The 26,170-nt window shown below is 43.7% G+C and overlaps 2 protein-coding genes across 19 annotated transcripts in view; one reads left to right on the top strand and one right to left on the bottom strand.

Annotated features, from left to right (window-relative positions):
• Positions 1–26,170, bottom strand: part of ANGEL1 (angel homolog 1) — a 351,420-nt gene that overhangs the window by 1,502 nt on the left and 323,748 nt on the right. For 3 of the 13 annotated variants that reach the window (XM_045012135.1, XM_045012134.1, XM_045012138.1), the window contains exons 3-10: positions 6,800–7,399; positions 6,010–6,236; positions 4,662–4,731; positions 3,653–4,086; positions 2,749–2,875; positions 1,813–1,923; positions 705–774; positions 43–206 (exon numbers count right to left, since the gene is read on the bottom strand). In XM_045012135.1, coding sequence (XP_044868070.1) covers positions 43–206; positions 705–774; positions 1,813–1,923; positions 2,749–2,875; positions 3,653–4,086; positions 4,662–4,731; positions 6,010–6,236; positions 6,800–7,399 — 1,803 coding nt within the window. Of the gene's footprint in view, positions 1–42; positions 556–704; positions 775–1,812; positions 1,924–2,748; positions 2,876–3,652; positions 4,087–4,661; positions 4,732–6,009; positions 6,237–6,799; positions 7,400–11,151; positions 11,364–13,916; positions 14,082–14,153; positions 14,403–18,494; positions 18,587–26,170 lie in introns of those variants that run through there. The other 10 variants (XM_045012143.1, XM_045012147.1, XM_045012144.1 and 7 more) reach the window with 10 other exon arrangements.
• LRRC74A (leucine rich repeat containing 74A) overlaps positions 18,640–26,170 on the top strand; it is a 35,603-nt gene continuing 28,072 nt past the window's right edge. For all 6 annotated transcript variants that reach the window (XM_045012148.1, XM_045012150.1, XM_045012151.1 and 3 more), the window contains exon 1: positions 18,640–18,951. In XM_045012148.1, coding sequence (XP_044868083.1) covers positions 18,915–18,951 — 37 coding nt within the window. In that variant the 5' untranslated portion in view covers positions 18,640–18,914. The remainder of the gene's footprint in view (positions 18,952–26,170) is intronic.

Genomic DNA, 26,170 nt, shown 5'->3' with positions numbered 1-26,170 from the left:
GTGGGGATAAGCTCTCAGGAGGCCCCATGTTGCCACACTCACCCCTTTCGTTCCCATTCTCAATGGGCTCTGCCGAGTAGAAGATATAATCAACTGTAGCTCCAAGGCCCATGGGCATGGTTGTGACCTCAGGGCGACCTCTCTGGGGCAAGAAGTGGCTATAGGCAGAGGTCAGATTAAGGCCATGCCGGATAACACCTGGAGACCTGCAGAGAAGAAACAGCTCCCCCATTCCCTCACATGGGAGAGGGGATGCAAAGCTCAGTGCTGGAATCTAAGCAAACTAAGCCACCTTCCTAATGCAGCTGTTTGTAGACTATTTCTACACATATTTTTCAATATATTTTAATGCTCATATAAGTGAGGGACTATTAATACCAATTCTACTAAGACGCTGAGTGGACAGGGGCTCCCCTCATCACCAACATACAGTTCTGCCAACGCACTGCATTCCTGACCTGCAGCACCAACCCTAGTGCAGCCTGGTATGGATCTGGCCAGCTGTAGACAGATTTTTCTGATTCTTTCCCATCCCTGGTGTGTTCTTTTTCTAGTCTGGGAGAAAGGACCATGGAATTATTTAAACCTTGACATTAATTTAGCTTCCTGTGCCCATTTTCCAAGCACCCCACTATGGCTACTCCAAGGAGGGGGTGCCACTAGCTTTACAGGGCCCAGCTGAAGTCTCCCTCCCTCCAGGTTACCTTGGGAAGAAGAGCTCTGGATCAGGATCATTCACTATGGTGAGATGCTTGGGCCAATGTGCAGGGCGGTCTAAAAGGAGCAGAGAGATTCCAATTTGACATGCCACTGGGCCTGGAGCAGTTTGTTCATTTTGAGTTTGAAAGTTCCTCCCAGGAAGGTCTCTTATTCCAGCCCAAGAGTCCCTCCTTATCCTAAACATGGCCGCCTGGATAGGCACCTTTAGGAGTGACAGTACATGCTGGGAAGTCAGGGCAAGGTTCCAAAGCTGAATGCAAACTGTCCTGGTCTCAGACAGGAGGCCTAGGTACAGTGGTGCTGAAAGAACAACAAGTTGATACCAGGCCAAAAACAAAGACTAACCCCCTACCTCCCTCCCCCAAAAAAGTCAGTGGGCCAATTCTGGCACAGTGTAACCAACTTATCCAGGTCAATCAGCTCCTGTGCCTAGAGCTGTGGACATTACCACTGCCCAGAGGCTGATCCCTGTGGCCCTGTACTACAACCTCTACTGTCAGAGAAATGCAGATAGTCAGCACTGGGATCATGAAATGGGTTGCCAGCCCAGAGGAGGTGGGGAATGAGGAGAACAGAACCAAATATGTCAAAAGGCCCAGAGATGAGGCGAGCTTCTGCTTCTCTAGTAGCAGATCTAATGCCAGCTTGTGGTCACCCACTGATGCCAACCCACATTAGCACTGAGGCAGCTCAGGTGCCACCATGGATTTCTTCCAGTAGAGCTGGAAACACAGAAGGAATGGAAAAATACCTGCCCCTCTCCAAAACAAAGGGAAGACAGAAAATAGACTGAACCCTCTCTTCCATTCCTCCACACAGGGGGTAAAACACATAAATCAGCAAATCAAGACTTGCTATATAAGGAGCAGGTCAGTAGCTGAGAGCTGCTGCTGAGCCCTTATGGAATCCACTTGTGCCCACGGGAGTATGATGCAATGATGGGCTCCCACCTTCCCCAATCTTTGCCTTTTCTGGGACTCATCCAGCCAGTAACAAGCCAAGACTAGTCTCCACTTGTTGGCTTCAAGTCTTGCCAAAGGCAGCTCATGCCTGCAGAAAAGATGTTGAAGTAGGGAGAACTTGCTCCAGTACCTGGTTTAACATCTGTCACACCCTTCCACAGAATCAGATGTGCAGGTCGTTCACAGGCAGCATCACAGAAACGGAACTGAAGCAGGAAGTCCCGGCTGTACTTTCGTCTGTCTGCAGAACAGAACCAGTTCAAAGGAAGGAAATAACCAAGAAGTCAGCTCTCTAGGTTTCCTTGCCAAAAATACTACCAGAGTACATGAATGATGGGCACAATATAAGAACCTGAATATAGAATAGACATGGTGATAGAAGAGGAAGAGACAGTCTAGACTGCAGCCCAGCTACTCTAATACCTATAGCTGATGCATCCATCACTCTGGTATCTGGGGGTTCCACAAATTAAGCGCTTCCCCGTCCCAAAAAATGGTCTACAGTGGCAAAATACCAGTCAATTTCTAAGCAAGGCATTTGGGGTATTTATGACACAGATGTCTGAGGAAACCTGTGCTTGAAGGGGGGAAAAGAGATATGAACTCCCTAGAAATCAGGTTGAATCCATATCCACTGAGCTTCCACCAAGAACACCCTGGCCTGGGTTTCATATGCTGAAGCATCTCTGGAAAGCAGAGTGAGAGCCTACGTGGGCTCTACACCACACAGCGCTTCGAAGAAAAAGACGAGGCCCTTCAAGCTTACCCCAAATATGACTACGATATGTGAAGTACTGTGGGACATTCAGCTTCCAGCAAGTGCAGGAAGATGGCAGAAACCCAGGCTGAGATGAGCTGTGGGGCATACAAGTGATACAGTTCAAATCAGGTACTCTGAGAGGAGAGAATCCTTGTCAAGGAGAGTGCCTGGTGCAGCACATTCCCCAGTTCAGCCCTGGAGGTTGTGCCAATGTCCTGCCAAGAGTGGAGACTGCAAATCAATGAGAGGGAGCAAGACCCACACAATAATCATCTTTGTTGAGCCCACATACACACCACAGCTCACCTGATTTCTTTGTCTGGCAAAGAGAGACATATTGACAGTTGTCCGTTATACCCAGACTGCTGTGCCAGAGTGGGGTCTGCAGCTTCCACTGGTGCAGCTGTTGGGAGAAGTCTTCCTGTCCAGAAACCTGCATAAAGGCAGCAGTGTAGAGGTCAGGGGAACAAAGCACCAGGAGGAAATGGTTAAAGCAAGGCCAGCAACATGCACAGGCACAACACACTCAGAGAGAATACACAGCACCCACACAGAACCAAGCCCCAGCAAAACCACTTGCACAGAATAAGTATCATGTAAATCTGTGATGCAACTACTAGCTGGGGAACATGTAGTAAAAAAGAGGGGGGGGGGGGGAGAAGAGGAAAAAAAAATCTATTTGAAATATTTCGTTCAAACCATTTTGAAAGCCAATGCTTGAGAGCAAGCTTGGTACGTGTGTTTGGGTGCACAGCCACAGAGAGTATGTGTAAAGGAGCAGTGCTTGCATGGGTGTATATTTCAGGAACAGAACTAGCTTTAGGCCCAACATTTAGATAATATTTCCATGAATATGGATTTGCACCTCCCCCTACAGTTACTATCACCCAAGTACAACAGCAATGGATGAGTGAAGGAGAATGAGGAACTGACCAGTCCAATTTCACCATCTGAGCTAACACCACAAACAAGCAACATCAGTGGTGAAAAAGAAACAAGATTTTAATAATTCTCTCTGCTTCAGTAACCTCCACTGTTGTTAGGAACACAGAACACGATTTACTGTATGTCTATGAATTTGATGCTGAGTGGGGCTCATTCTTTATATGAGGAAGTAGCCTTATAATAGTGATCAGAAACACAACTACATAAATACTCCACTCCCTGCAATTCAAAGAGCTGCTCCATGCCATTCCCCATCTACACCTACCTTCCAGGCTGGCATCCCATGGTAAGAGAGCTGACCATTCCGGATGAACTTGTACAATGGAGAATCAGGCACAGCATTCAAGTCTCCACACAAGATGACAGGATAGTAGCTGCCATCAACGGTTTTCGCAACCTTGTCAACCTCTGCTAGGAGCAAGGCCATCTGTACAAGTTTGATATCTCCTCGGCGGGGATTATACAGCACATGAGTGTTAGCCACACACAGGGGGCTTGTTGCTTTCTGTCCTACACCCTCTGGGAGTAGAGGTTGCAGCAGCAGCACCAGACCCACATTGTCTCTGTTTAGGATGTCCAGGCCAGGCCGGAAGTATTCTACAGGGCTGGCACTGATCAGCTGGAACCTGTTGTGCTTGTAGCAAACTGCGCAGCCATCTGTCTTTTTTCCTGTTCTCCGTTTGTATAAGCACACAAAGCCTGAAAAGAAACCACCACCCATCAGGACAGCCCAAATGACCAGAAGCCTCGGCTCCTCTTTAGTGAGATGTAGAAAAACATAGGAAATCTGTTTTGCAGGGTTTAAATAGCACAACCTCCCACTACTCCCCTTGGTAGACTGTTCTGTAGTCCAGCAGACCTCACTGGCAGGAAGATTTTCCTAATACCCAGTTTGAATTTTCCTCTTGCTCGTTTTCAGCCCATACTTCTAGTTATGCCCTCAGGGATGCTCTAATCAATCTCTCTTCCTCTGGCTCATGCCCTTGTAGGCAGCACTGTCCTGTTAGCCATCATGTACCATCAAGTGTCTTTTGTTCTCTCTATATAAACCAGGCCCCTGATGAGTTTTGTTGCTTTCATCTGCCAATCTGGGGAAGAATCTGTCACAACAGGAACAGGACAACAATTGAAGAGGTGCGGATAGCTTCAGAAATGTGGCCAAAAAAAACTGGGGTGGGGACTACTTCTGTAAACAGAAGTATAGCTCTGGAGATATTGACATGGAGTTTTCTCAGTAAGTCTCAACCAAACCTGTAGAAAAGAGAGGGACATACCCATCATCCTGAATGTTGGCTCCAGCTGTTCCCAGTAGTGATTCTCCTGCACTTCCTGGAGACACAGAACCTGCAAGGAAGGCAGAGATCTAGCTCACTCCACCACTGTTTGGCTTTTGGGGGGGGGGGGGGGAGAAGAGTTTGGACAGTGAGAGAAGAGAGGGAAAAACAGTTTCCCACACTTAACTCCTTCACCGAGAAATGCTATCTAAGCAACTTTTCCTCCAGCTAGAGCACTGGAAAGGTTGAGAGCCAGACGACTGTACCCCTTTCAGGAGTCTGATTTGTCTTGCATACCCCAAGTTTCACGTCACTTAAAAACTACTTGCTTACAAAATCAGTCATAAAAAATGCAAAAAAGTGTTATAGCACACTATTACTAAAAAATTGCTGACTTTCTCATTTTTACCATATAATTATAAAATAAATCAATTAGAATATAAATATTGTACTTACATTTCAGTGTATAGTATACAGAGCAATATAAACAAATCACTGTCTGTGAAATTTTAGTTTGTACTGACTTTGCTAGTGCTTTTTATGTAGCCTGTTGTAAAACTAGGAAAATATCTAGATGAGTTAATGTACCCCCTGGAAGTCCTCTGCTACCACCAGGGGTATACATACCCTTGGTTAAGAACCACTGAGACAGAGCATGCTCTATGACTTCTGAAGCGCATACTTCTCCTTCAGTTACCCAGTGGGAAAGCAAGAGTGAAATAAAATTCACTTCTCGTCCTTAGTGGTGAGCACACTTCTTCCTCAGCATGCTAAGCTAGTCTAAGGTCTGGTCTACACTACAGGGGGGGGGGAGGTCGAACTAAGGTACGCGACTTCAGCTTAGTTCGACTGACTTACCCGTCCTGACGCCGCGGGATCGAAGTCCGCGGCTCCAAGGTCGACTCCGCCACCGCCGTTCACGGTGGTGGAGTTCCAGAGTCGACCGGAGCGCGTGGGGAGCTCGAACTATCGTGTCTTGATTAGACGCGATAGTTCGAACTCCGAGAAGTCGAACTCACCGCGTCGACCCACGCGGTAAGTATGGACCTACCCTAAGGAATACAGAAGTAAGCAAGGAACAGGAAGTCCATCCCCATGTAGGCCTCATCTCTGGGCTTGTTCCAGATTGCTCTATAGGCTCTGCCTCCTCCCCAAGGACTGCAGCAGGCTGTCCTGCTCCTACTTCTATTAGGAAAAGTTGAGCCCCTCCAATCAAAGAATAGATCCTAGTTATGTTATAGGAGCCAGTGAGCACATAACCAAGGACCCTAATAACCCCAGAGGCACTGGCTTCAAACCCCAAAAACTCTGGTGATAGTTGACATGAAAGGGCCTGGGTAGTACTCACATCAGGGTCCCAGTGCTGGATCTCCTGCAAGAGGTTTGGGAGACGATAGCTCCAGTCCAGGATATCTGGTTGGCAATGCAGGTAGAGATCAGGGCTCTGCTCCACCAGATCCTGGGCCAGAATGTTGTAAGACATGACTCGGAATTCAAACAGAGGCCCATTCTCTGAGCCCAGCTCTGGAACAGCAAGTTGGATACAGAGATCCTCCCAGTCCCTCCATAAAATCTCTATAAGAGAGAGGAAGACAAGTCAGATGTATCCTGGGTAGCCTTCCCTGTCCTATTTCCTGGAATGCTCCTGTTAGCTGGGACATAGGGATTAGCTGTTCTCTTGTTCCCTGAATCTGGGCATCTTGAATTCTAAATGGGCCCTTGGATTTTCTTTGATTAAACGTGAATAGCTGTCACAGGGATGGAATGGCAAGGTCGGTCCTAGTGGGAGAAAATGTTTTGGAAAAACTCAACCATTCTTTGGAGGCCATCTCTAGTATGAAGTGGGCACCTATGTTAACTTCACAGGAATTGTGATTAGCAACACAAGCCAGCCCAATAATGCCAGAAGCCTTGGCCTTTCCATCAGGAAAGATTACTTTTATCATTTTCATTACCAGATGCAATCATCCTGGCATGGAAAGATGTAGCCTATGCCTAACAGCCAGCAAGTGCAGACATACTAAGCTCACCCAGGATTTAGCATCCACATGCAGGGAGATCAGAAACTTTTGTTACACTACCTCATCTCAATTTAGCACCACACACTCAGAATCAAACAAGGCTGTATTACTACTGACCATGGTAAGAACTCTCTGCTGGAAAAGGCTGGAATTGTCCTGTATCATAAACAGGCCAGGCTGTGACCTCCTCTGGCACTATCTCTGTGTCATGCGCTAAGCTCCAGCCCAGCACAGCAGTATCTTCATCCTCCCTTTCCAGGGCTGAAGGGGTGCAGCCACTAATCTGGTGATCGGTCTGCGTCCTTACAGCTGACCATGCTGCAATGCCCACCGTAGCCACGCTTTCCTCTTCTGGTAATTTTGCCAGTGTGACTACAACATGTTCCTTTGGTCCTAGAGACATTAAGGTATGTAGCTCATCATGTTGCTGATCACTGCACCATGTGATCTCTGATGCCACATTCAGATTGCTGAGGCCGGTCATCAATAATTCCGAGCCTTCCAGCCAGTCACTAGTCAGTGTGGCTGACACCTTCCCCACTGCTAGAGCACTCTCACAGCTGTGTAGCCCACCAGCTTCCTCCTCCAGCTGCTGCTGCAGCAGGGCTTCCTCCTCTTCTGGGACTGACCTCCTGCTGGGCACAGAAGAGATGCCCCCTACCTGGGCGGTCGGGCTCTTCGCCAGAAGCACGTTCTTTCGACACGTAAAGAAAGCATCTGTCAAAAATTCAATACAAAACTATGGTTAAAATCTATGGCTCTCTTCACTTATTCGTTCATTTAGGCTAGAGAAATCAGTTACTATTTGGTGCAACAGAACCATTTGAATGCATCAACAGCACGGAGTAGCTTCTCAAAAAAGGTGCATAGTTATAGTTCTGAGTAATTAAGGCTGCCTCTTGGACCATATTCTGACTTTGGTTATGTCGGGACAATGCCATTGACTTCAGTGAGGTGGTGCTGGTTTAACTGACAGTAAAATTTAGGCTGGTTTTATATTATTATTTATACAGTGCAGTAAGTGGTCAGCAGAGCAGAATCTAAGCTATCGTACTGGCCCTTCTTTGGCATCTTCTGCTTCATGGAGCAGCTGGTACGGGAACCCCCAAGGGGAGAGGCAACTCTAGATTTAGTCCTGAGTGGAGCGCAGGAGCTGGCCGAAGAGGTAACTATAACAGGACCGCTTGGAAATAGTGACCATAATACAATAGCATTCAACATCCCTGTGGTGGGAAGAACATCTCAACAGCCCAACACTGTGGCATTTAATTTCAAAAAGGGGAACTATGCAACAATGAGGGGGTTAGTTAAACAGAAGTTAAAAAGTACAGTAACTAAAGTGAAATCCCTGCAAGCTGCATGGGCGCTTTTTAAAGACACCATAATAGAGGCCCAACTTCAATGTATACCCCAAATTAAGAAACACAGTAAAAGAACTAAAAAAGAGCCATGGTGGCTTAACACCCATGTAAAAGAATCAGTGAGAGATAAAAAGACTTCCTTTAAAAAGTGGAAGTCAAATCCTAGTGAGGCAAATAGAAAGGAGCATAAACACTGCCAAATTAAGTGCAAGAATGTAATAAGAAAAGCCAAAGAGGAGTTTGAAGAACGGCTAGCCAAAAACTCCAAAGGTAATAACAAAATGTTTTTTAAGTACATCAGGAGCAGGAAGCCTGCTAAACAACTAGTGGGGCCCCTTGATGATCGAGATACAAAAGGAGCGCTTAAAGACAATAAAGTCATTGCGGAGAAACTAAATGGATTCTTTGCTTCAGTCTTCATGGCTGAGGATGTTAGGGAGATTCCCAAACCTGAGCCGGCTTTTGTAGGTGACAAATCTGAGGAACTGTCATAGTTTGAAATGTCACTAGAGGAGGTTTTGGAATTAATTGATAAACTTAACATAAACAAGTCACCAGGACCAGATGGCATTCACCCAAGAGTTCTGAAAGAACTCAAATGTGAAGTTGTGGAACTATTAACTATGGTTTGTAACCTGTCCTTTAAATCGGCTTCTGTACCCAATGACTGGAAGTTAGCTAATGTAACATCAATATTTAAAAAGGGCTCTAGAGGTGATCCCGGCAATTACAGACCGGTAAGTCTAACGTCGGTACCGGGCAAATTAGTTGAAACAATAGTTAAGAATAAAATTGTCAGGCACATAGAAAAACAAACTGATGAGCAATAGTCAACATGGTTTCTGTAAAGGGAAATCGTGTCTTACTAATCTATTAGAGTTCTCTGAAGGGGTCAACAAACATGTGGATAAGGGGGATCCAGCGGACATAGTGTACTTAGATTTCCAGAAAGCCTTTGAAAAGGTCCCTCACCAAAGGCTCTTACGTAAATTAAGCTGTCATGGGATAAAAGGGAAGGTCCTTTCATGGATTGAGAACTGGTTAAAAGACAGGGAACAAAGGATAGGAATGGTAAAGTCTCAGAATGGAGAAGGGTAACTAGTGGTGTTCCCCAAGGGTCAGTCCTCGGACCAATCCTATTCAACTTATTCATAAATGATCTGGAGAAAGGGGTAAACAGTGAGGTGGCAAAGTTTGCAGATGATACTAAACTACTCAAGATAGTTAAGACCAAAGCAGACTGTGAAGAACTTCAAAAAGATCTCACAAAACTAAGTAATTGGGCAACAAAATGGCAAATGAAATTTAATGTGGATAAATGTAAAGTAATGCACATTGGCAAAAATAACCCCAACTATACATACAATATGATAGTGGCTAATTTAGCTTCAACAAGTCAGGAAAAAGATCTTGGAGTCATCGTGGATAGTTCTCTGAAGATGTCCACGCAGTGTGCAGAGGCAGTCAAAAAAGCAAACAGGATGTTAGGAATCATTAAAAAGGGGATAAAGAATAAGACTGAGAATATATTATTGCCCTTATATAAATCAATGGTATGCCCACATCTTGAATACTGCATACAGATGTGGTCTCCTCATCTCAAAAAAGATATACTGGCACTAGAAAAGGTTCAGAAAAAGGTAACTAAAATGATTAGGGGTTTGGAACGGGTCCCATATGAGGAGAGATTAAAGAGGCTAGGACTCTTCAGCTTGGAAAAGAGGAGACTAAGGGGGGATATGATAGAGGTAAATAAAATCATGAGTGATGTGGAGAAAGTGGATAAGGAAAAGTTATTTACTTATTCCCATAATACAAGAACTAGAGGTCACCAAATGAAATTAATAGGCAGCAGCTTTAAAACAAATAAAAGGAAGTTCTTCTTCACACAGCACACAGTAACTTCTGGATCTCCTCACCTGAGGAGGTTGTGAAGGCTAGGACTATAACAGCGTTTAAAAGAGAACTCAATAAATTCATGGTGGTTAAGTCCATTAATGGCTATTAGCCAGGATGGGTAAGGAATGGTGTCCCTAGCCTCTGTTTGTCAGAGGATGGAGATGGATGGCAGGAGAGAGATCACTTGATCATTGCCTGTTAGGTCCACTCCCTCTGGGGTACCTGGCATTGGCCACTGTCAGTAGACAGGATACTGGGCTAGATCGACCTTTGGTCTGACCCGGTACAACTGTTCTTATGTTCCATACAAACACAGACACATTTAGCCACATGGGGCAGAGATATCAGGAAGGAGTTCTAGCAGCTGACATTTGGAATGGGTGAATTTTCAGGAAATGAACAAGGGGTCCTCAGCTGGCAGCATGTTTAGATATCAGGAATTTCCATAATTGCAGAGACTCAATATAGAAGACCCATTCCACATTGGATTGTCTTTTCAAATGCATATAAGAAAAGGAGTGGAGAGACCAACACAGGAAGCACAAACACAGAAGTTAAAGATGGAAAAGTCCCATTAGGGAAAACACTACCATGAAAGAAACCATGGTCTGAGAATAGGAAGACCATGATATTCACCCAGTGGGTGACTGACATCTGTAATGGGCCAAATACTTCAGTGCACGCTCAACACAAGAACATACTAGTTTCACTAGTATCTCCCCTTTATACTCTTCAAGATGATAAAAGCATGTGTTTTTGCTAATATCTCTGTGCAATCATATCCCCATTACTGATGAGCATATTGTGTTCTCTGCAAATCATTCATTTTCTTCTCCTGTTCCTTGCTCACTCTGTACACCCTGTAATGGAGGGTCACTCTGGATAACAGCATGCAAGAGTCAGCATATCACTACAGGCTTTTACTGGCATTTTCTAAGTCAAAATATTTTGTATGTCTGAGAGGCAAAGCACTGACACAGAGAGACATATTCCCCACATCAGTATTTCTAATATGCTCAACACTGTCGTATCTAGGCACACCATTAGAATGTCTAGTAATAATAAGAACTAAGTATTATTATAATGAACAAGTATGTAAGTCTGATTACAGAAAGATCATTACAGTCACTGCTAAGCAGGTCATAGTGATCATTATGAATGTTAATTCATGCTGTGAGGATCTGGAAGAGCCCATCTCTCTTAGAATACCTTCCGCAATCCTGTTTAGAAACCAAGTTATATATGTATTACCAGAGATGGATAGTAAAGAGGAGGCATCCATCTCTCCCAGAGTTTGCTTACAAACCAACCATTATGTACCAAGCAATAGCAGAGGGATGGGGGATTTCCCTTCAAGCTGTGAGGAACCCCACCCAGTATTTGTCAGTATTTCAGCAGTATCCCATCCCCACATCCTGCTCCTCTGGCCATAGAGGGATAAATGGAGCTCTCACCATGTAAGCACCATGTAACTAAGATAGCCAGAGGAGTCATTATACAGGGAAGATGGGGCCAGAAAAGATCCCTGCTCCCCACAAATCCCCCAGAAGTGGAGGATAGCCTCATATGCCATCATGCTTGCACACTGGCGCATCAGCATAGCACTGAAGTACTGGCAACACCCAGAAAGCTACAGAGAGGTTTTACTGTAGATACATAAAGTTCTATCTGTGAACCACCTGGGGATACTTTGGGATGAAAGGTGCTATAGAAATAGTTTTTTAAAGTAATGATATTGATTCCCCAATCCTAGCTCAGGACTACACTGGGAGCCTTTGCATGATCTGTAAATAGGATAAACCTTGAAATCCCATTTTAAGAGGCAAAAACAGGATTGAGGGCTTAATGACCACTTACTCATCAAAAGAACTTGGCAGCCACTTGATTAGTAAGTATCTCAACACAAGACTATTACACAGGTGCTCTGATCTGCCCTGTCTATAAGTTTCCTATAAAATCATAAATGGCTAAAACCTTCCAACCCAAAAGACCACCTTTACCCTATGTCATACTGCTGCAATCATGTTCAGTGGAGGCACTGAAGTCCCCATATTACACAAGTGTTAGCAGGGCATTTAGAACTTGCTCCCCTCCCACCCTTCTTTTGAAACAGTTTGACTCTTGATCTTTAGAAGAGAGGTGACAATTAAGAGGGTGATGAGTGTGTGTGTGTTTTTCATTATTAGTCTATCTTTAACCTGGATATTGCTCATTGAAGATTGAGTGAGAATGGTTAAGAGAAATGAATGGAACTACAAATCAGAGTTTATCTACATATAAATGCTATTCCAAAATAAGGTAGGATGTGAATTTAGAATGGATTAGGTATTTCAGAGTAATTGCATATGTAGACAAGTGCTTATAAAAATGTATTTTTAAGTATTCTCAAGGAACTTAGCTTTGGATGCATCCTATTTTATATTTTATTTTATTTTGATGGGGGAGGATGTATAAAGTGAAAGGAAAAAAATAATTAAAATATAATAATTTTCTAAAGACATTCTCCTCGAAATTGTTTGCTTTAAGTACATTCCCCCAAGAAGAATGTTCTACTGCAGTGGTCTCCCAACTTTTAACCTCACATCCCCCCTCTTACACCTGTCCACACACCATCACTCCCGAGCTGGGAGCGAGGCTGTGGGTCGGGGGGGAGGAGGGCACGGACACGCATAAGGGGGCTGGAGCTGGAGCTGGAGCCACACCTGGGGGCGGGAGCGGAGCCTCAATCAGCAACTGTGGCCAAGAGCGGAACCCAAGACGCAGGGCTGGCAGACAGGACCCCGGTCATGGGACCGGCAGCTGGGAGTAGATTCCCAGACGTGGGGCTGAGAGAGTGGAGCCCCGGGTGCGGAGCTGGCAGCTGATCCCCAGGCATGGGGCCAGCAGCCAGAGCCAGGAGCGGAGTGGAACTGAGTGGCACTCTCTCCCCACCCCTTGTGGGAGCTGGCCCGAGCCCCAGGTGCAGCCCCCCAAATGTTCCCCCATGCCCCACAGATTGGGGACCTCAGCTCTATTGCTAGTAGTCAGCACTAGCCTGGAGGAGTCCGTCTCTCCAGTAGATACACTGCTGCCTGTTTTTTTTAGCAATCAGAATTGGAGTTTCCTGAGATCTGGAGGAGCTGCTCTCCTCTGTACACAGTGGTCAGTGCTGGGAGAAGGACCTAGAGATGGTCTCACCTGACCACTTCACCAAGCCTCCACTCTTTCTTTTAAACCCTCCTCTGATTAGCTATATAATTAGATGACTGAGAATCTTTACTCCTTTAAAACAAACAGAAAGAGAGAGAGAAATTGAGTAACTGGTCAGCCAGCTCTAGAGCACAGCTTCAGATGCCTCTCAGCCCTGCCTCCATCTGCCTAGAACCCAAGCTCCTCAGGGCAGGGACCTTGTCTTCTGATGTGAAAGCACTTAGATCACTGCTAAGCTGTGCTTAAATTACAGAGGGGCTGGGCAGTGGGCCCCTTACCAGTTTTAGGGGCTACCTCACTTCCATTTAATGGCCCCCTTTAGTCTCACTACTGTTTAAATTAAAGCAAGATACATGACATCAGGGCCCCCCTACTTCCCCTCCCCGCATAATTTTAGCACTGTTGCTAGGCCTATATAAACAATAACGATCAGGCCTGGGACTATCCAAACCGGCCTGGGGGAAGTTGGTCTCCTGGGTCTACCCAGAGTTCCTCGGTGAGAGCTGGGAGAGCTGGTCTCTCCCGGATACATTGGTGAGAGCTGGGTGTCCCTTGAGAAGACATGTCAGGCCTGGGAGCTGAGGGGGGGTCACCCAGGGAGAGGGGAGGCCTGTTATCCCAGGAGCTGAGGTGGGTGAGCCCCAGGGGAGTAGGGGAGGCCTCTCACCCCAGGCCTGGGAGCTGAGGGGGGTCACTGAGGGGGGTGGGGTGCAGGGGGTAGGGGAGGCCTGAAACCCCGAGACCTGAGGGGGGGTCACCCCAGGGGGGTAGGGGAGGCCTGTCACCTGCGGCCCAGGAGCTGAGGGGGGGTCGCCCCCGGGGGCTGTCACCTCGGGCCCGAGGTGCTCTAGTTGCTCCACGACCCGCCGGTCAGGGCGGGCTGCAGGAGTGTCCGCAGGGCCCGTGCTCCGGGCTGCACCTCTGGGCGCATGCAGTAGCCTGCCGCAATCCGCACGGCGGGGCCAGGGCCGTGGGCGGCGCCGCGCGGGCCGTGGGCGGGGTCCGGGGAGAGGGGCTGTTACCTCGGAGGGCGCGGAGGAGCCGCGCCGCGGGCAGCAGCAGGTAGCAGAGCACGGTGCCGATCATGCCGCCTTGCCCGATCCTCTCCCAGCCTCTGGCCACGCGCCAGCCCGGCTCCGCCTCAACAACAACTTTATTGGGAGCCGCCGCCGGCCCGGCCCGGCCCTGGCCCAGCGCTGCCTCGCACCCCCTGCATGAACTCAGGCCGCCCGTCCTGGAGACTGAGCGCGGCGGGGAGCAGAGCTGGGGGAATGAGGCCTGTAAACTTCCCCAGGAGCTCTCCCAGCCCCGCCCGCCCCTGGTGCCCGCAGGCCCCGCGTCCCCACCCTGTGTGTATGAGTCTGCGTTGTGAAGCTGTGCTGTGTGTGATCCCGTTTGGGTATCCGCCCAGCTCACACCTAGCCGGGTTACCATTCAAGTTCCTAAACAGAGCACGCTGCACCAGCGGGAGGGGGGGTACAGTTGGGGGGTGCGGGAGGGGTGTGTGTACTGGGAGGGCTATTTGGAGGGATGTGTGTACTGGAGGGGTGATATTTGGGAGGCACTGGAGGGTGTGTGTACAGGAAGGGTATTGGGGGTGATGGAGGGTGCATTGGGGGGTGCCGGCATCTTCACTTTTGAGGTGGTGGCAGTGTCATGCTCCTTGTCACAATGGTAAGGTGATTGGCGCAGGCCTGGGACACAGCACCAGCCTTCAGTCAGCACCTCCTTGCAGGCCTATCCCCCTCCCTAGGGTGGGGGGCCTGGCCCTGTCACCATCACCCTGGCCCCATCACCCCTCCTAGCTGGGCTCTGAGGCCCCACGGCAGGGCATTTAGCCCGGTGGAGAGATGCTCGGTGGCTCCACTTATTTGGCAAGCCAGGATCTGACAGCTGAGGTTGCAGGGGCGGGACCAATCGGGGCATGGAGATGGCTCTTTCTGAGTTGCAATATCAGATCCACAAGGAAAAAGCCCGGACATTTCTTCTTATTTGAAAAATCTGCCTGGACAGAGATTGGTGGACCAAAAAAGAGGCCATGTCTGGGAAAACCTGGACGTATGGTAACCCTAATCATACATGCTCAGACCTGTGTGTGGTGTCCCATAGAGGAAATCAATCCGGAGCAGCGTATATTACACTCATCTGGGCTGTATTGTACATTGCCTTAATAGTGCTGGATGTTTATCAAAACGGCCTAAACAAGAATTCCATCAATTCCAAATGGGCCCTGAATTCACATACCTAACCACCTTTTCGACTCACATTGGCCAATGCATTACAAAAGATTGTAGTATCTGCTGCATCTAATCCATCCTGTAAGGTGTGTGCAGAACAAGACATCAAGACCATGATGATGCACTAAAAAAAATCCTAGAATGCTCCCATATCAAACAGGGACAAGATCAATTTTTTAAAAATCTACTTAAAAGTCTTTGGACATGTATTTTCAAACAAGAGTCATCTCATATCCTTCAAAAGTCTAAACAATAAAGCAAATAGTCTTACTGAACAATTGCAGATATCAAGTCATTTTAGCCATGAATAGTTATTGATCATGCTGCCTTCCTAACTTTGCAAGTGTAATTGCTTCTCTTCGGGATCTTATAAAATATTATACAAAATCTGTGTGGACAAAAGCACAGTCTGAAGCAGGTGATGTCATCATATGTAGCCTTGATGAACATATGAGCATGTTGTCCTTCAACCCTTCCTTTAATAGAAGACTGACTGAAGCCCTCTAAACTCAGAGCTATATAGAATCAAACAGACCCAGCTAGTCATGATCAGATTGTAGCCCATGGAAGTTGAAGCCTGTCACATATTGAAACCTGATAGTTTCATCTGGAAGAGAAGAGTTTGAACATTTTGCTACATTCATCATTATGACCATGTTAAAAATCTGAAACCAAACTGTCAGATAAAATTGAGTATCAATATGCCCTGTTACTCCAAGTATGCTCTTGATGTCATAGAATCATAGAATCTCAGGGTTGGAAGGGACCTCAGGAGGTCATCTAGTCCAACCTCCTGCTCAAAGCAGGACCAAACCCAACTAAATCATCCCAGCCAGGGCTTTGTCAAGCCTGACCTTAAAAACCTCTAAGGAAGGAGATTCCACCACCTCCCTAGGTAACCCATTCCAGTTCTTCACCACCCTACTAGTGAAAAAGTTTTTCCTAATATCCAACCTAAACCTCCCCCTCTGCAGCTTGAGACCATTACTCCTTGTTCTGTCATCTTCTACCACTGAGAACAGTCTAGATCCATCCTCTTTGGAACCCCCTTTCAGGTAGTTGAAAGCAGCTATCAAATCCCCCCTCATTCTTCTCTTCTGCAGACTAAACAATCCCAGTTCCCTCAGCCTCTCCTCATAAGTCATGTGCTCCAGCCCCCTAATCATTTTTGTTGCCCTCCGCTGGACTCTCTCCAATTTATCCACATCCTTCTTGTAGTGTGGGGCCCAAAACTGGACACAGTACTCCAAATGAGGCCTCACCAGTGCTGAGTAGAGGGGAATGATCACATCCCTCGATCTGCTGGAAATGCCCCTACTTATACAACCCAAAATGCCATTAGCCTTCTTGGCAACAAGGGCACACTGTTGACTCATATTCAGCTTTTCGTCCACCGTAACCCCTAGGTCCTTTTCTGCAGAACTGCTGCCCAGCCATTCGGTCCCTAGTTTGTAGCAGTGCATGGGATTCTTCCGTCCTAAGTGCAGGACTCTGCACTTGTCCTTGTTGAACCTCATCATATTTCTTTTGGCCCAATCCTCTAATTTGTCTACTTATACACAAGTAGTAATACACAGAACTGGAAAGACTAAATCTGCTGACTATCTCCAAACATCCCTTAAAACCAAACCCATCACCTGCTGATGAGCACATTAATCATATCTCCATCAAAAACAACTCAAACCTCTAGTCAAAATGGACATTGCTGACATGTTGTTAACAGAACCTGCACTGACTGCTGCAAGATGGTCCATAAAACAAAACGATTGGTGATCTGTAGAGTATTTTCAAAATAATTTTGTTTCAAAACCACAGAGCAAAATTTACCATGCATTAGTCTATCTAAGGTACTTATATGGCCCTCATTACCATCTCAACACCTCACAGTCTTTCCTGTATTTATCACAACACTGCTGTGAGGAAGGGACCTTACTATTATCCCTATTTTACAGGTGAGGCACAGACAAAGTGACTTGTCTAAGGTCATACAAGAAGTCTGTGACAGAGCAGATAACTGAACTGAGGTCTCATAAGTCTTAGGCTAGTATCCTAACTACTGGACTATTCCTCTTTGTTCAGCTACAGAAATGGAAGGTGATGTTACTAATAGCCCAGAGCAGCAGGCTATTGAAACAGCAAATGATAATTACTTGGGCATTTTTAAAACAAAGTTGATCTTTGAGAGAAGAGATATAGTATCCAAGAACCAACCAACATTGGGACAATCACACTGAAACATGTGAGGACTGTTAACTAGTATCACAAGGAATATTAATTAGTACCACAAGCAAACAAATGTCTGAGCTACCAGAATTGTAATGCCTGCACTAGAAAAATTATTCACAAACAAAATCAGAACATACAATGGGCCTACATTTCAAGGTCAAAACTTCCATTGGCTTATGCAACATTTTACTCTTCTGCACCAAAGTATAACCCTGTTTGAACTCTGACAACTGGAATGGTTGAGAGATTTATGTAAAATATGGGTAAACAAAACTACCAAAGTGTCTAAGATACCCAGTTCTTTGGGGCAGGGACTTTTTCTTTATATCTATATAGCACTTAGCAATCTGTGTGTGCTATATACACTGTGAAACCTCTATGAGAAACTATCTTTATTGGGCTACCTCCTGTAGAGGAAGAATGCCCCTAAATGTACTGAGTATAGTTCTCCACCTTTATCAAAAAAGCCTCCTTTGTTAAGAAAATGATTTTTGTCAGCCTTTTGAGTGGTCCCTTAACACTGTAAATAAATAAATAAATAAAAAGCACTGATCCAATTCCTTTGACAATTGAATGGAGCCTCACTTTTGGTATCAGTTAAGATTGCTTGGATAAATAATAAATACCTGGGTTTGGGGCACTTTTAGGTGTTTCTATCTTTACAGAGCACATCTATATACAGTAGGCAAGATGCAATTACTCAAGTTGGAATCTGTTCTGGATATGGGGACTAATAAACCAACTTTTGCAAAAAGTGCTGAGAGTTCTTTAAAGACTACAAATGGTCATGACTGAATTTCTCATCTGAAAATGTACCGGGCTGGGACATTGATTCACTAGTAACTCTGAGGGGTGAGCACTCCTTACCAGCTCATTAGCACCACTTTCTGAAACACTTACCCAAATGCTGACCGGTTCTGATCCTATTTAGTGGGATCTGATGCACCCAAAGACTGATGTAATATGACTGCAGGATATCTCATTGTAAATTTAATCTATCTTGAGTCATAATGTCTAGATGAGGTCATGGAATGCTTGAGAAGAAATGAAAGAGGGGCCTTGCAAAAACTTCCTACACAACCCTGGCAGCCCCAGTGACTGGGAAATGTGACCTTCCTTTTCAGAAACAGTATAAATCAAGATTACAAATCGTATAGATGACACCCTTGCTCCTGGAGGTTCTGTAATTAGAGTCGAGTGGCTGTGACAGGGGTTTTGTGTGAGGGTGTCAGACAGAGATGACTGTAAACTACTAATTTGCAGAGGAGAAAAAGCAAAGTAACAAGCAGCAGTTTCAGTGTGGTGACAAGGACACGCACCATGGAGCATGAGTTTTCTGACTCTGAGGAGGATGAAGGTGGGATTTTTAGTTAATAAATTGTTTTAAAAATAAGGAAAACCACCAGAACCCCTACAGGTGTTACCACTGCTATAAGAGGGCTCCATATACATGTACGACTCTCACTCCCCACCCAAACTGAGCAATTAGGCAGCCATTGGTAAAAATCTGGAGCCTAATGAAGTAAACCGGGATATATAGTGCGTATACATTTAGGTCAAAACATAGGAGCTGCCATATTGGAGCAAACCAATGGCCTATCTAGTCTGGGATCTTGCTAACAGCTGTGGTCAAGGTCTGATCTTTCAGAGGAAAATAAGCTCTAAAATAGGTCAGGGGAAGAGCTAGGTCTTAGGAGGTACTGAGCACCCTCAACTACCATTGACTTCAATAACTTATGTTCTTATGTAGGGTGCTCAGCATCTTGCAGGATTAGGCTCTAGTTATGCAGTTGCTGTCACTGAATGTGATATGGCAGGGATGAGGGGACAAAATACTTTTCTGACCCTCCTGTTGCTTATACTCTGAAGCACTAAGGTCTGTATCCCTTTGTAGTATTATGACCCAAATTCCTAGCTGACTATAGTTGCTCATATTTAATTTCTTCAGTAAGACTCACACTTGGATGATTTTTGGCCATAGTATAATGAAGTTTTGGCTTTATAACTTAATTATTGTAAAAATTCACTTTATTTAAAATGTACAAGTAATTGAGCTATTGTTACTATAAACCAAGATTAAATAATTACGGAAGTGCCAAGCATTCATACTAACACACATAAACATTCCATACAGATATTAAACAAATCTTACTCATAAACGGTATTTGTGACTTTTAAAAGTTCACTTTGTGTTTGGTCAACATCTTATAATTATCTGTGTATTTATTCTGTTCAAATTCAAAAAACAGTAACTATATATTTTAAAATCGACTTGATCCTGCTGTAAGGCTGTCTGTCATTTTTTTCCACTGGAAGCATTTTACATACTTTATTTCCTATACACTAATGTTGGGGGATCTGTACTTTTCTAAAAGTGAACTATCATGCATCTGGTGCTAGTATTAATTGTGTTATTCATAGATACACAGATTCTAAGGCCGGAAAGGTCCACTGTGATAATCTAATCTGACCTCCTTACACAGGACATAGAAATTCCCAAAATAATTCCTGTCTCAACTAAAGCAGATCTTTTAGAAAAACAGTCAATCTTGCTTTAAAAATTAGCAGTGACAGAGAATTTACCACAACCCTTGGTAAATTGTTCCAGTGTATAATTACCCTCACTGTTACAAACTTACACTTTATTTCCAGTCTGAATTTGTCTGGTTTCAATTTCCAGCCATTGGATCTTGTTTGTCTGCTAGATTAAAGAGACCGTTATTAAATATTTGTTCTCCAGGTAGGTACTTGCAGACCACGATCAAGGCACTCCTTAGCCTTCTCTTTGTTAAGCTAAATAGATTGAGTTGTTTGAATTTATCACTATATGGCATGTTTTCCAATCCTTTAATCATTCTTGGGCTCTTCTCTGAACCCTCTCCAATTCATCAACATGTTTCTTGAAGTATGGACACCAAAACAGGACTCAATATTCCAGCAGTGCTGGCACCAGAGCTAAATATAGGTGTAAAATAACCTCTGTACTCCTACTTGAGATTCCAGTGTTTATGCACCCAAGGTTCAAAGGTCCTTCCCCAAATCAATAGTCTCCTTTGGACTGTAACATAATAAAATCACTATGAGTTCTGTGGGTAGCCTAACTTTAATTATTTTGAAATTTTTATTTGCTGGTTTTGTGTTCAAAATATTATTATATCAAGACATTCCCACCATAACATGCGGAACGGTCCATATTCCTCCAAATCCTCTCCAGCATTTATGACTTCCTTTTTTATATATTTCCTTTAGCTTCAATGGAGTGAGATATCATTGATAAAGTATTTTGCAATAATTGTCCTTAGTTGTTACACAGACAGATGAAGTTCTGACCTTTCTCAGGATATTTTCCCATTGTTGCAAAGTTATATCAATTTTTAGATCTTTTCCCATAAAGGTAGTCTTGCTTTCCAGGTCCATCAGTAACAATTCATTGTACCATACAGAGATCTGGCCCTCTAAGGTGGTCTTTCCTGTAATTAGTGTTTCTATCCTCTTCTGAGATATGAGCTTCTTACATGGGCTTTGATATAATGCTCTAGTTGCAATAAGCCCAACTGTTATATTAATATTCCTCATCAGTTCTTTGATCATATTTATTTACATAGTTTTATCATTACAGAATACCCAGCCACTTTTTCCTGACATACAGTATACATTGGATTTGATAACTCTGGTTAAAATTTTGGATTGTTTCTGATGAGTGTAAGCAGGAAGGGGAAGAGGCTACTTCTTATCTGTGTCACATTCCATATCCAAGTGATGTTATATATTGTTTCCCTGTTGTGTATGTCTAAATTTTTGGGGTACAAAAAACAATGCACTACATTTATATTTAAAATCCTGTTTGAGTTCCATACAGTGTGCTAGGCTGATAGTGATTTTAATTGAGCCGTCCAATATTTTAGTAAATTTGGTACTACCAATCCCCCTTGCAGATCTGCTCTATAAAGCATTTTCTCATTTAAAGTTAGGAGTTTACTGTCCCATACAAAGTTAATAATTTTTGTTTGAATTGCCTCTAGAGTTATTTTTCGTATCCCTCTGGTAGGGCCTGAAATGGCAAATGAAGCTTTAGTAACGAATTCATTTTTACTTCTGCTTTATGGCCAAGCTAAGACAATTGTAGTTTTTTCCAATCCAGGAAATAATTTTTCAGTTTTGAATTAATATGAGGAAAATTATTTTCAATTTGCCAAGTAAGATTAAGAGAAATATTGACTCCTAAATACTTTATTTGTTTGGATCATAAAAACTCAAATGTATCTTGTACTTTTTAAATAATAGGTTCTTCTCCACTATATTTAATATTTCAGATTTAGTATAACTAATTTTATAGCCTCATATATCACTGAATTCATTAACATAAGAACATAAGAACATAAGAAAGGCCGTACCGGGTCAGACCAAAGGTCCATCTAGCCCAGTATCTGTCTACCGACAGTGGCCAATGCCAGGTGCCCCAGAGGGAGTGAATCTAACAGGCAATGATCAAGTGATCTCTCTCCTGCCATCCATCTCCATCCTCTGACGAACAGAGGCTAGGGACACCATTCTTACCCATCCTGGCTAATAGCCATTTATGGACTTAGCCACCATGAATTTATCCAGTCCCCTTTTAAACATTGTTATAGTCCTAGCCTTCACAACCTCCTCAGGTAAGGAGTTCCACAAGCTGACTGTGCGCTGCGTGAAGAAGAACTTCCTTTTATTTGTTTTAAACCTGCTGCCTATTAATTTCATTTGGTGACCCCTAGTTCTTGTATTATGGGAATAAGTAAATAACTTTTCCTTATCCACTTTCTCAACATCACTCATGATTTTATATACCTCTATCATGTCCCCCCTTAGTCTTCTCTTTTCCAAGCTGAAGAGTCCTAGCCTCTTTAATCTTTCCTCGTATGGGACCCTCTCTAAACCCCTAATCATTTTAGTTGCCCTTTTCTGAACCTTTTCTAGTGCTAGAATATCTTTTGAGGTGAGGAGACCACATCTGTACACAGTATTCGAGATGTGGGCGTACCATGGATTTATATAAGGGCAATAATATATTCTCAGTCTTATTCTCTATCCCCTTTTTAATGATTCCTAACATCCTATTTGCTTTTTTGACCGCCTCTGCACACTGCGTGGACATCTTCAGAGAACTATCCACGATGACGCCAAGATCTTTTTCCTGACTTGTTGTAGCTAGGTTAGCCCCCATCATGTTGTATGTATAGTTGGGGTTATTTTTGCCAATGTGCATTACTTTACATTTATCCACATTAAATTTCATTTGCCATTTTGTTGCCCAATCACTTAGTTTTGTGAGATCTTTTTGAAGTTCTTCACAATCTGCTTTGGTCTTAACTATCTTGAGAAGTTTAGTATCATCTGCAAACTTGGCCACCTCACTGTTTACCCCTTTCTCCAGATCATTTATGAATAAATTGAATAGGATTGGTCCGAGGACTGACCCTTGGGGAACACCACCAGTTACCCCTCTCCATTCTGAGAATTTACCATTAATTCCTACCCTTTGTTCCCTGTCCTTTAACCAGTTCTCAATCCATGAAAGGACCTTCCCTTTTATCCCATGACAGCTTAATTTATGTAAGAGCCTTTGGTGAGGAACCTTGTCAAAGGCTTTCTGGAAATCCAAGTACACTATGTCCACCAGATCTCCCTTGTCCACATGTTTGTTGACCCCTTCAAAGAATTCTAATAGATTAGTAAGACACGATTTCCCTTTACAGAAACCATGTTGACTATTGCTCAAGAGTTTATGTTTATCTATGTGTCTGACAATTTTATTCTTTACTATTGTTTCAACTAATTTGCCCGGTACCGACGTTAGACTTACTGGTCTGTAATTGCCGGGATCACCCCTAGAGCCCTTTTTAAATATTGGCGTTACATTAGCTAACTTCCAGTCATTGGGTACCGAAGCCGATTTAAAGGACAGGTTACAAACCTTAGTTAATAGTTCCGCAACTTCACATTTGAGTTCTTTCAGAACTCTTGGGTGAATGCCATCTGGTCCCGGTGACTTGTTAATGTTGAGTTTATCAATTAATTCCAAAACCTCCTCTAGTGACACTTCAATCTGTGACAGTTCCTCAGATTTGTCACCTACAAAAGCCAGCTCAGGTTTGGGAATCTCCCTAACATCCTCAGCTGTGAAGACTGAAGCAAAGAATCCATTTAGTTTCTCCGCAATGACTTTATCGTCTTTAAGCACTCCTTTTGTATTTTGATCATCAAGGGGCCCCACTGGTTGTTTAGCAGGCTTCCTGCTTCTGATGTACTTAAAAAACATTTTGTTATTACCTTTGGAGTTTTTGGCTAGCCGTTCTTCAAACTCCTCTTTGGCTTTTCTTATTACACTCTTGCATTTAAGTTGGCAGTGTTTGTGCTCCTTTCTATTTGCCTCACTAGGATTTGACTTCACTTTTTAAAGGAAGTCTTTTTATCTCTCACTGCTTCTTTTACATGGTTGTTAAGCCACGGTGGCTCTTTTTTAGTTCTTTTACTGTTTTTCTTAATTTGGGGTATACATTGAAGTTGGGCCTCTATTATGGTGTCTTTAAAAAGGGCCCATGCAACTTGCAGGGATTTCACTTTAGTCACTGTACCTTTTAACTTTTGTCTAACTAACCCCCTCATTTTTGTATAGTTCCCCCTTTTGAAATTAAATGCCACAGTGTTGGGCAGTTGTGTTCTTCCCACCACAGGGATGTTGAATGCTATTGTATTATGGTCACTATTCCCAAGCAGTCCTGCTATAGTTACCTCTTGGACCAGCTCCTGCGCTCCACTCAGGATTAAATCTAGAGTCACCTCTCCTCTTGTGGGTTCCCGTACCAGCTGCTCCATGAAGCAGTCATTTAAAGTATCAAGAAATTTTATCTCTGCATTTCGTCCTGAAGTGAAATGTTCCCAGTCAATATGGGGATAATTGAAATCCCCCACTATTATTGGGTTCTTAATTTTGATAGCCTCTCTAATTTCCCTTAGCATTTCATCATCACTATTACTGTCCTGGTCAGGTGGTCGATAATAGATCCCTAATGTTATATTTTTACTAGAGCATGAAATTTCTATCCATAGAGACTCTATGGAACATGTGGATTCGCTTACGATTTTTACTTAATTTGAATCTACACTTTCTTTCACATATAGTGCCACTCCTCCCCCTGCACGACCTGTTCTGTCCTTCCGATATATTTTGTACCCCGGAATGATTGTGTCCCATTGGTTGCTCTCAGTCCACCAGGTTTCTGTGATGCCTATTATATCTATATCCTCCTTTATCACAAGGCACTCTAATTCACCCATCTTATTATTTAGACTTCTGGCATTTGTGTACAAGCACTTTAAAAACTTGTCCCTGATTATTAGCCTGCCTTTTTCTGATGTGCCAGATTCTTTTTTATGTGACTGTTTATCATCTGATCCGGCCCTTACATTATACTTTTCAGTCCTCTGCTCCTGACTATAACCTGGAGATTCTCTATCATCCGACTCTCCCCTAAGAGAAGTCTGTGTCCGATCCACACGCTCCTCTGCAGCAGTCGGCTTTCCCCCATCTCCTAGTTTAAAAACTGCTCTACAACCTTTTTAATGTTTAGCGCCAGCAGTCTGGTTCCACTTTGGTTTAGGTGGAGCCCATATCTCCTGTATAGGCTCCTCCTATAATTAATTTCTTACAGAACATAAATCATAGATTGTACTGCATATCACACAATTCTATGTTCCATTTGATTAGTTTGAATAAAATACTAGAAAAGAGCAATGTTCCATTTTGGAAGATACCGTACTTCTTCTGACAAAAGCTTGAGGTAACTATTTACCTAAAAATCATGAAATCTTTCATTTTGATAATTTAACAAGTATGTTAATTGCTTGCTAATTTAATTATTTTCAGATAACTCTTAATTCTACATAACTGAATATTACTATATGTGATCACCTACTACAGTTGCTTTTCCAAAATATCAATATTCAGTATACTGAAATAGTTGTTTGTGCCTCCTAGCTCTGTGCATTTAAAGTAGCATTGAAAACTAGATTATAGTTTTGTTCTTTTACCATCTGTTACAACTTTTGTACTTTGTATGTTGCTTTATTGCGGGTAATAGAAATAAAAGTAACTAAATTATATAATTTCATGTTTTAAAATACCAATTCCTAATTTCAACAAAGAGAGTGAACAAAAAGGGGAATTGAGGACAACCTTGTCTGGTTCTTCTTTGTAGATTAAATTATTTGGCGTATACCTCATTAACTTTTATCCTAGTGGAGAGAGAGTCACTTATCCAAGTGTTTATATTGCCCATTGTTGGTAGTAGTGTTTTTAGGAAAGGTCACTCTACTTTCTCAAAGGCCTTCTCACCATGTAGTGATACCAGTAAATCTTTTAGTAAATTCTGTATATTATTTATTTATTTATTTATTTGTATCCTCCTAGTGCCTAGAAGCTCCAGTCATGGACCAGGACCCCATTGTGCTAGGTGCTGTACAAACAGAACAAAAAGACGGTCCCTGTCAGTGATGGGTTAGCGGTAGCCCCTTCCCCCTCTGGATCAGTGGGAGGA

The sequence above is a fragment of the Mauremys mutica genome, chromosome 4 (genome assembly GCF_020497125.1).
Source record: "Mauremys mutica isolate MM-2020 ecotype Southern chromosome 4, ASM2049712v1, whole genome shotgun sequence".
Classification (NCBI taxonomy): domain Eukaryota; kingdom Metazoa; phylum Chordata; order Testudines; family Geoemydidae; genus Mauremys; species Mauremys mutica.
This window is presented reverse-complemented; position numbering and strand designations above follow the sequence as displayed.